Raw genomic sequence first — 11,883 nt, 5'->3', positions numbered from 1 at the left:
CTAATTATTATTTTAATAAAATGAAGTGATTCCGATCCGGCGAATGGAACATAGTGCAATACGGAATATTCGAAATAAAAGCTAAAAATGACTCACCATATCTCTATTATTAACGAATAGTATTATTTTGTTTTAATAAAGCATTATTAATTTCTTTTAATTTAATTGATTATCAGTAACTTAAAAAGGGCATTTTGACACTGCTTAACTGTAATACGTTACGCAAAAAGAAAACTACTAATAAAAAATTGAAAGCATGAGTACCTGGAATTGATATTATACCGGTTTTAAACCTTCGATTCAATGGTTGTGCTCTAATAAAGAAAAATCGCTTTTTCATACAATTTTAGCATTGCGTGTTTAAAGAAAGACGTTTCGATTAAGAGTGATTTTATTTAAAAAAAATGACTTCTAATTATATGTGCCAATGAGGGCCCTTCATTTGGCGTCCCTCTCGCACACTAAAACGCACGGTAAGCCGGTCCTCAGTAGCTGTCGAACGGCGTATGCGCGCAGAGCTGCCACCCAAAAATACACAATTTTACAGAAAATTTTATATTTTGCTTTTTTACTATTTTATTTATAGTAAAAAACGCAAAATGTACAATTACACTATAAGGAACCATATAAATGTTTTAGAAAAATAATAATACTATAGTTATTTATAATTGACGCAACATTTAGAACTGCATAACAAGCGCTTTCTGATTCAGTCATTTATTCTATTGACAATAATGAAATAATTCGCGATGTGACCTTCATTTCTTATTAAAGAAATAATTTATATGCTTTCTAAAAAATCAATGACTCATGAAAAATTATCAATTTAATTTATAAAATGTAAGAAAAAAGAGATGTGTAAAAAATATAACTCGTCCAGGATGCACGTCCATTTGTTCGATACTGAGTTAAAAGTTTCTTAAAAGTTTTAAATGATGATAAGATTCTTCATACTTTGCGCTAAAATTGTGTATCGCGCCATTTAGCGAAATACTTACGTCTTAGCTGGTACCCAATGTCTATCTATTATCAATTTACGCCATCTAGTGGCGAACTCAATAATTAGGATACGTATATAGTTTTGTACAATATTAAGCGTAAGGGAATTATTTATCTCCATGCAATTTTTTCTTTACTTGTCGTGGAGTAATTTTCTATGTCTTTACCGTACAGAATTTGCTCTCTTTGCAAATGAATTGTCATGAATTATTCTTTGGAATGTTCACTCTCACTGTATTAAGCCAGGATTCTTGATAAACGAAATTATCACAATAATAACGTAATACGAATACGCCAGTATAGTTCCTCTATGTACTAATGTATTTTTTATTATGACGAAAAGCTTACAGACCAATAATTTCAAAAATTTATGTTAATTGACAATAATATGCTAATTAATGCGTTTCGCGTATATTTTTACTACTAGAACAGCTACAAGTATTGAAATACAAAACATCTGTGACATTTACTTTCTGTCTCACCACAGAATGACTAGTGCAAATTAAGTCTTAATTACATGTTCGTTAAATTTCCCGATAGCATCTGTAGTGAGTAGGTACGGCACCTATGTTTAGTTTTAGCCACTATATGATTGAGCAGTAAATAAGTCTTATGCATAAATATTTATATTATTGTATACTATTTACATAATGTAATATAAGTATTTTTGTTTTAGTATAGACATACATCATAAGTATATTTATATTATGTATTTTAGGAGATTACATATTTTTCAAAACAAATGGTCACTAGTAATTTTCAAATAAAAATCATTCATTTGTTTAAATACAGGTCTCGCCATGTTTCAAATATGTAAACAGTAATAAACTCGCTGTTTTACTACTAGAGCGTACAAATATGCTTAATACTTGGATAACTTTCGCTTTTAAACGTTTCTTACCATGTAAGCTCTTAAATATTAAAATGTTTAGGAAAAGATAGGAAGTGAGAACATAGCCCGAAATAAACGCGATAGAAAAATTCTATGTCTGTGTTCTATTCGGCGCAAACATAACAATCAATTTATAACGGCAACCAAATTTATACAACAAATGCCAACAAGTCAATTAATATAGAAAAACTAGCTGATCCCGCAAACGTTGTTTTGCAAAAAAAATTGATATTTTAATTTACAAATAAAAAATAAGGGTTGATCGTAGAGGGGTGAAAATTTATGGTTGTATGTATTCTTGTATGCTGTATCATAAAAAAATAAAAACAAAAAATTTCGTTAAAAAAATAAAAAAAAATTTTTAAGTGTAAACAACCTTTATCACTTAGGGGTATAGAAAATAGATAGTAGCCGCTTCTCAGACCTACTGAATACGCATATTAAATTTGGTAAAAATCAGTCAAGCCGTTTCAGAGGAGTTCAAGTTCGAACACCGTGACACGACAATTTTATATATTAGATATAACAATGCAAATACGGTACATACACTTTAGTATTATTATAGACGGAAAAACATCAGTGACTTGAATTTAAGAATAATAATTAGATGATTATGAATCAAGTAGACTCATTATTACTAGTTGCTAGTTAAACCGTAGGTTTAATTATTCTGCAAGAAACAAGGTAACTCGATAACATGCTTTTTAACAAGAAAGTTTAAAAAAAATGACTAAGTTCTTTAATTGAAAACGGAATTAGATTGGCACCAAACATACACCTACCTTACATCATCTGTTTACCACCAAGAAGATTAACTATTTTCGATTGGTGTTGGGTACTATTAGCCTTTTGAGTTTTACAGCTTTTTTGGGCTCCAGACAAATATATATTTTTTTAACAAAGTTCATCTTTACATATGTACACCTTAAAGTATGACAAATTCAATAACTATTTAAGCTTCATATAGAATAAAATATGGACAGGAATTAAAGTATATAGTTATATATGACACTGTAATAAACAAGTTTTGTTTCAAAATATTTTATTTAATAAACAATGCCACTTATAAAACATTGCAACTGCACCCTTTCATCGGTTTGTAGGCAAAGTATCACAAGACGTTTGTGCACAATGCTGCAAATTACTTGGTTATGAGATATTTGGTCAGCTGCAAGGAACATAGACAGCTTTTTAGCATCTACCCTACATGAACACACTCTGGATAGGTCTTCGTTAACTTGACTCTCTGTTTCAGAGTCTGAATGGTCAATGGGTCCTGTAAAAGTAAAACATTATTATCAATAATTAAACATTAAGTGATACCATTAAAAATACGTTACATAGAACATATGTCATATGCCATTTTTTACTTAGTAAATCAAGCCATTTATGCGAAAAATTTTCTTTGTCTATACATGCTATGTAACAAATAAAGTAACATTTTCATTTTGATCAATACTAAATTGTTATATGATATTATTAATAAATTATTTTGATTATCGAAGTTTTACAATCTTTAATAGGTTTACATATATGTTTATAGATGCTTTATATATATTAATTCGTTATTTAATTAAGTTAAAATAAATAAATTTCATTTTATCATTTCACACATTATTATAATTCTAAAATTAAATAACGGGATACTTTATATCGCATATAAATTTAAAAAAATATTTATGTACGAAAACAACAACAGCATAATTAAAATCCATAAAGCATTTTCTATTGCTCTTTATCTGGATTAAACCATAGGTTCCCTAAACCTTCATTGGTTTCCGCCCTTTTACAAGTAATCAACCAAATATTCTTTTATAAAATAATTGATTAAGTCATATTTAGATAAAAAGTTTCTCTCATGTATAGAAATTTTGTATAACACCCACAAATTTGCCTTAGAACTCGCGCCTTATCGCGCTATGGTACCTGTTAGGATTAAAACTCAAAATTTCTATATTCAAGTAGCCATTTACAATTATTTTAGCATTATAGGAAGTAAGCTGCCACCGGCCCGGAATGCTAGTCTGCAGAGAAGAGCTGGCCAGAATTTGAACAGTTGCTCTTTTTAAATGAAATTTACCAATTTTTGATGTGTACATTATACTATCAATCATGAAAATGATACAACAAAGTTCCACACATTTTGATATAATAATGATTTTGATACATTTATATATAGATTTGGCTCAATTATCTTAACCTATTTAACTAAACACCAACTTCACTAGATGATGATGCACCTAATGCCCTCCTGTAGCCAATTAAGATCAGCTTAAATGAACTAACTTACCTTGAGACACTAGGACCCCCTTATTATTATTACTTCTTATAGTTATCATGTGTTGTTTAAGTATTAAAATTTTAGCGCATAAACAATATGTTATTAAATATGTACTCAAAAGCATTATAATGCCAATAAACTGTTAGATGATTATTACAAAAACTTTTAATATATTAAAATAGATTTACTCTTACATACCTTCAAATGCATGAACCCTTAACCCTTTAAACCTGGTGGACACTTTAGCCATGTCCGTTTTGATCTGTAGAGTCAACCTGCCCTCTTCCGATGCTCTTATCACAACATCGGACGCCATTGTTCTCATGCGGTCTATTGTTGTTCTAAGTTGTTTCAGTGTAGGCAATTCTATTGATATCTGAAATAATTTTCATATGGTATAACTTAAAAGCAAGATTTCCCTGTGAGATTTTTTTTTAAAAAATTGGTATTCTGATGGTAGCCTATCAATACATACTTTATAACATATTTATACTTGGATAAATAGTGACTTGTGTGAATAATTACTTACAACCACATACAAAATACATACTCAGATGAATAGTTGTTCATATGAATCTGTTAAATTCAAGATGTATTTACAATAGACACAAGCGGTTAAAGTTTACAGCAAAGAATTCATGATTTATTAATATCTAGAAAACCTAGTAAGAACTTAATTTACCATAAGTGGTGTAATTTATTTCTATTTCTACCCAAACTCCCATCAAAACTAAACAGTCAATGTTATTTGTTCAAAAAGAAGGCGAGATCTATTAATGGAAGATTTTATGTAATTTTCTTCACTTGAACTTGTATATCATAAAGTATGAATGCAGGTTTAATTTATGTATGTAATACCTATTTAAGTATGTATTTATTAGTAATAATAGGTATAGTAATTATTATATATATAGATTTTCTGATGTATTTTGACTTATTACAATATCTCTGGAAATAAAGAGCTTTTTTATATGGATCCTGTAGAAATAAAATGTGGTGTGAAACTGAAATATAGCCAATATGGATTTTTATTGAATTTAAATTAAAAAGCTTCCTGAACTTCTGGCCGTGGCCATTTGTGGAAGTGTGTTAACCTTTAAAAAAAATTAAACCTAGCATAAAAGATTTTAATTAAAAAAATACAGTGTTTACTTAAGTTATAAAAGTTAACAAGCTCTATAAGGAGTTTAAAAAAACTCAATGGAAGTAAAGTACCTCAAATTCATATAGGTGTTAAGTAGCCCTACAATACTAAAGCTTGAAATGCCACATACTTAAAAAAATGCTTCCTAGTTTTTACAATGAATAAATACAATAAATACAATGAAATGATAGGTCATTATAAACTAGATAGAACTCAGCCCTACAACATAAGTTTTGGAAAAGGCCACTGAGTATCTTAAGTTATTGTAGGTTACAAAACCTATTTTATTAAACCCAATCACTTAGATCAGGTTTTTGTGAAACAATATTACACTTTTGAAAAATTAATTAATGGGTAAAGGACTTAGCTTATGGTAAGATTGTGTAAAGCTTTTGTTACCTATCTTAATTTCAGCTACTCTTACTCAACCGTCTGGACCAGGGAAAACTCTGGTAATTCTCGCCATAGGCCTCTGAAGGGGTGCTACACGATCAGATCTTACTATAACAAGATCTCTAACCTTTAAGTTTGGTTGAAAATTTAACCACTTTGGTCTGCTTTGAAGTAGAGTAAGGTAGTCCTTATACCAACAATTCCAAAACTGTTGTTTTAATTTTATTTTATTCCAAAACTTCAAGTTATTCTAATTGTTATTAGTATAATCTAATTCTGGATAAGCTGTCATGGCAGTACTAATAAAAAAATGGCCAGGTGTTAAATGATTTGTCTCATTCACATCAGCAGACATGAGAAACATCAGTGCGGTGCCTTGAATGAGCAACTTTATTTCTTTATGAAAATCTTTATGCTGAACAGCATGTATAATTAATTACATCTAAAGAATCACTTAATTCTTTTAGGAACACAGCGTCTCACTTGTGATTTTTGTTTAAACAATTGTTTTTAAACCTTAAGAGATATTATTTTTTTTTGCATCTTATTAAGATTTGAATACTTTTGAAAAACTTTTTCTTTATGAATACAAACATTTGTGGGACTAGACTCATTAATGGTAGGTGTGAAAAAATCTAAATTGATTTCTGCAGGGGAATGAGTGAACTCTAGATTTAACAGACAAGACTGACCATGCTTCCATAACATATTTTGCTGGAGCTTTTCAGGATCCATACCTCGTGCTTTCAATTACACTACAATACTTGCAACTCTTGTTACAAGTTTGTTTAGTAGCAACATTAGCCACGTTGGGAGATTTTTTGGAGAAACTCTCATGAGTACTCTTGTCTCCACTAACTTTGAGACCCACTGCACACTTCTCAAGGAAGCTTATATCTGCCATTGTTGACATCTTGGCAGTGTCCCTATCAAATTGAATGCATTATTAGTGTACATGTCAAATTATTTAGTTAAAATGCAAATAAGTAACATGTCCCATGTATCAATGGGCTGTTTAAGATTCTTAAGTGTATACAGCTGTTGCTGCACATCTGAGACAAACAACTTTCTAAAAGCCGTAGTACCCTGCTGCATAGACGGTAGGTCAAGAAGTATATTAATATGATTGCAAACTAAACGGCTCTCATTATCATATCTTTTCTTTAATAAATGAACTGCTTCTTTGTATTTTTTTTGTATGTATATATTATTTATCAATTGTAAATTTTGTATGAGTGCCAAAGCAACAACTTTTAATTATTTTCACAAGTAAAATAATTTTTGCACATTTGATATGTTACTGTTATTATTGTAAACAGCCAAGAAGAGATCCATAAATGGTTTATATTGAGTATAATCCTCATTAAAAATTGGAATATCTGCCAGGCACTTCGGAAGATCAAACATTAGGGCTGTTTGAAGTTATACACTTCAAATGTTTGTCAATAACTGAAATGATAGAAAAGAATTTTTGTTCTAATTCACTAGTCGTATCGGTGTCTCTTTCATCTAGTTTCAAAATGTGTAACTGTATGGTCTCATACTGCTATATGGTTGATATTAATTTCCGTTTTCTAGCCAGCAGCATTTCTACAGACAGACACTGACGCTAAGTTAGCTGGATCACTTACAAAATTATGTATTCTGGTCACAGTACCTTTCAATAATTGGGGTTGCTGACGCGACCTTTTCATGTTCGCCTCACTCATTGTTGATAATAATCGCAAACACTACGAAATATTGGCACAACAATATATAGCTTATAATACGTAACACTGACTTATACGGATGTAGCACTGAGATTATTATGATACACACGACTGGAACGGAACTCACTGTGACGACACCGGAGATGTTTGTTTACAACATTTGCACCATAGACTCGAAGACCGATGACAGCTCGCCTCCATGACACTTGAGGCAACATGGCGGCGCTCAAGTGTTGCCAGCGCGTTCATACGATGAAGCTCACTTGATGATTGATTAAAATACTGACGACGGGTGTTCGTTTTGTTCAAAATCGAATTTCAATTTTTTATAACCTCAACTTCCATATTTCTTGAAGTTGCACCAAGTTGCTGATTCGACGCAGGTTTTCCTCGATAACTCCTGGGATGCTGGTTTCTTGATCATTGCGCGTGTTCTCAGCGAGAGATATAGACTCGCAAGCACTCGGCGGCCGGGAAGGTTATAGCAATCCAACAGTGCACATAGGTTCACGCAGCGCAGTTCTAAAAAACGCGAAATATAGAAAACTATCTTCGGATAACACTGAAAGACCACTACACAGCACGAAGAAATAAAATGCTGTGTGAAACTTTGAAATATAGCCGATATGGCCTTTTTATTGAATTTAAATTCAAATAAATAATAAAAACTTCGGGCCTTGGCCATTTTTAGGAGTGTGTTGACCTTTAAAATTAAATCTAGCCAAGTAATGTTGCCATAACAATATACATGTTTGATAATTAATCGAACAGCCCCGGTCGGTACCGGAAGTCTCTTGCTCTGCCCTATCGTATTTATGGGACAGGGCATTACAATCTAATTTACAATATGTAATATCCTTAATTAATATTCACATTTAATATCACATTTTATCACAATTAAACAATTGTTGCTTATATACATAACTGTATGTTTTATTTATTTCAGTCTAGTGTTTTACTTTTCCTTCTAACATAAGGCTTTGAAGCTAGGTATTTGCAAAGTAGATGACAGATAAAAACCGATTTTGCGAAATTTCTCCTGCATAAAGGGGTGTTCATAAAAAAATGCTTATTTTATAGATGGCCCTATTGCTATAAAACTTTGCCAGAATATTTTTTGGTAGATTAAAAAGTATCATGAATAAATTTAATGAAATTATTCCTACAAAAGTCAGTTTAAAAGTGTTTAAAATTAATATAATTAGAATGTTTTAACCATGTGTAATGGGCAGGGGACAGCAAGTAGAGTATTTAATATTTTTAATGTTTTGTATTATTTTTCTATTACATTTAAACACCTGCTTACTAGTTATATCTGAAACTAGGTAGAGAAGATCTAAGTCATTAGGTCTGTCATTATGCAGAGTATGAGATAATAATGACCCAGAATATGCTGGTTATTCAATAAAAGATGCATAATACACTCTAGCTGCACTAATCATCAGATAAGTTTTAATTTTTAATAAAATTTTCTCTATACCAACTTATGCACCATGAACACAATTAATAAAACAATTATTGTAATAGCCATTTTCATAAAAAAATGCTTGATTCCATTTTCAATGACAAAGAAATTTTATATACCCAAAAAAATTACATAATTTTAATACATACATACATCTGGCTTTGGCACTCGAGGTTCTTGAAAATCTGACCAGACTTTTCTAGGTACTACTGTAACAGGTATATCATGGGTGACTTGCCTTGTTTCTTGAGAAGTTGAAGAAGGCTGAAAGATTAAAACTAATAAAAGATTGGTTTAAAACTAGTTGATTTAACCAACATTCATTATTATACTAATTTGTTGTTAGCACAGACGTTTTACAAAAATATTATGCCTAAATACAATATTTATTTTGTTAGGGAAAGGAATCTATTCAATGAAGGTGTAAGACAATGCATTACAAGGCCTTTTTAAACCTGTTATGCAAGTTATCAATTCATAACAACACCATTCTCATGATCATTTCAGCCATAAGATGTCCACTGTTAATTGAAGGCCTACCTCAGAAATTTCAAATGGGACCAGTGGTAAGCTGCCTTCATCAAATCTTTTATGATGACCTTGACAAGGTCGCTTTTCACATTGGGGGCGGATGGCTTATACTGCGCTTGCCAAATTGCGGTCTCTGCTTTAATACCTTAAAATCCCTGCTAGGAATATATGCATGCCTGGTGTATCCACAGAATGATGAGAAGAATGCCTTATTCATGAAACCAAGATCAGGATACATTTACTAAAACTTAAATAGATCTCTCTGAATCCCTTGTACCAAATGCTAAAGAGCATGCACAACACACTCAGATGCACTAAATCTGGAGTGAGACTCCAATTTTTGTCATAAAAACAATTTACTGAAACAATGACATATAATACAACTGTACTGAGTTAGATGTTTTCATTAAAGTATGAATATTTTGTATCACAAGTGCAGCGTAGGATGTCCAATTATAAGCTGGACAGGCAACCTTAAGGTTGTTGGAAATCTCTGAATGCATGTCACTTCCAACCAGTCTTCTTTAAAATCTATGGGGAAGATATGATGTGTAGCAGTAAATGTCCTGGGGCTGAAATGGTTGAATGGTTAACATAAATACCTTGTAACGAAACAAACAAGTAAAGGTAAACAAATAACACTTGAAATTCATATTTACCATTTCAATTTCTAATGTTATGCATGGGCATTGTTTCTTTGTTAGCTTCATCTTCAATGATTTCGCAGATTTAAGCGTTAACAAAGGTCTCGCCAAATTTGCTTGAAAAGAAAATTAGCTGTAATAATAAAATATATAAAAATACCAAACGTATCATTGCGGAATTAAGTCAGTTTCTCGATTAATGGCTAGTAACTGTGAGTCTAACTATAAGATTATAATAAATAAATACCTGAACTAAACGTCAAAAAAATATCCTTATGTTGGTCATCAACGCCTATTAGCTGATATTCTATAAAGAACATGTTTTGTGGTATTTCACACCAAAGTATTGGTGGAGCCGGACCGCCAGTATCATCACTAACTATAAAATAAATGTTATCACAAGACAATCTTAACACACACTCCTTTGATAACTTGGAAATTGTAGTAACAATATCTGAAAATAAAGTATAATTATTATAAAATTAAAACTATTAAATGCTGCCACATGATGATTGTAATAATTACTCGAAAATTCTCTCATTGGCCCTGCATCAGCCATGAGAGCACGGAACTTCATCCTTGAAATAACTAAACCGAATATTTTTACTTCGATAAACTTTGCGCGTAACTGAAAACTTAAAAAGATAATAGTCAAACATAATCTGTATTCATAGTTTGTCGCATTCACTGAGACTTCAAGAGGTTATTGGGTATATTTGTATGTATTTTAAATTATTTTTTATTATCATTATTCACTTTCAAAAAATATTAATATGTGCACATATAAATATCTTTGAGAAAATTGCATTTAAAATCTTTAAAGTTATTAGGTTATAATTTATTCTTATAAAATTTTAGTGATCAAGTTTCGGATTTGGACGGAAGTTCAAGATCAATTTTTAATAATTTAATAAGTTGTTCATGATTCTAGAATTTTCATTACACAAAATTTAATCGCGCATATTAAAACTGTATGTTCCCAGACTATTTCAATAATTAATCTAAATGATACTAGGTTTACAGATAATTCTGGTTTCTTACACATGTATGGGATAATAATAAATAAATATTAATAAATGTGAGTACAAACCCTATTAAAAATTATTGACTAATGTAATACATTTAAAAAAAACCATTAAAAATTACCGACCTTTAAGAAGTAATTTATACGTGTTAAATGTATATAATTTATAACAAAAATATTTTTATTGTTGGTACACATTGCATTATTTCCAAAAAGAAGAATTTTCTAATAACATATTCCTGCTATAAAAATTATAATACAATTCTAAGACAACATAAATACTTGCATAAATAGGCGACAAAACAATGTAGTAAAATTGTAAAAAATAAATTGTAAAGCATTAATAACTTTACATTTTTTAAAAAAAGCATCGCAGTATAAACGGTCTTGAATCTGGCCACCTTCCTCTAGAAAGTATCATTTTATTGTAATTATCTGTTAATTATGATGCTTTAAGATATCTTTTACTTTACTTTACTTTTTAGCATTTACTTTACTTTTTTATATTTTACAGGGCAGTTAAAACATAATTTATTCGTACGAATCCTATAGATTTAGGCTTGGAAAATTAAACAAATAAATAGTTATAAGAAAATTAAATTTTAACAATTTATACATTAAGATTTTTTAATTAGAATTGAATTAATCAGATTTACAAAACTGATTATTTTTATTGTATGACAACATTCAATATGAACGGAAAAATAGTTTCACTTCCGTTTAAAGATGGCGCTGGTCAGCGCTGGCATTCTGATAAGTAATATTTACAGTTCTTATTACCCATCTCGCTCTTACTCATAA

The 11,883-nt window shown here is 30.4% G+C and overlaps 1 protein-coding gene across 1 annotated transcript; it reads right to left on the bottom strand.

Annotated features, from left to right (window-relative positions):
* Nucleotides 1-2,827: 2,827 nt before the first annotated feature.
* Nucleotides 2,828-10,783, bottom strand: Hus1-like (Hus1-like checkpoint clamp component). The gene is made up of 6 exons (XM_068768027.1): nt 10,584-10,783; nt 10,306-10,512; nt 10,074-10,174; nt 9,037-9,147; nt 4,371-4,548; nt 2,828-3,167 (listed from the first exon to the last, which is right to left on the bottom strand). Exons 1-6 carry the CDS (start codon nt 10,633-10,635, stop codon nt 2,938-2,940), a joined length of 879 nt encoding a protein of 292 aa, XP_068624128.1. The 5' UTR covers nt 10,636-10,783; the 3' UTR covers nt 2,828-2,937.
* Nucleotides 10,784-11,883: the final 1,100 nt, after the last annotated feature.

Source organism: Battus philenor, unplaced genomic scaffold (assembly GCF_028537555.1).
Source record: "Battus philenor isolate CCGP_79_NKW_IND1 unplaced genomic scaffold, ilBatPhil1.0.hap1 SCAF_24, whole genome shotgun sequence".
NCBI classification, from domain to species: Eukaryota; Metazoa; Arthropoda; class Insecta; order Lepidoptera; family Papilionidae; genus Battus; species Battus philenor.
This window is presented reverse-complemented; position numbering and strand designations above follow the sequence as displayed.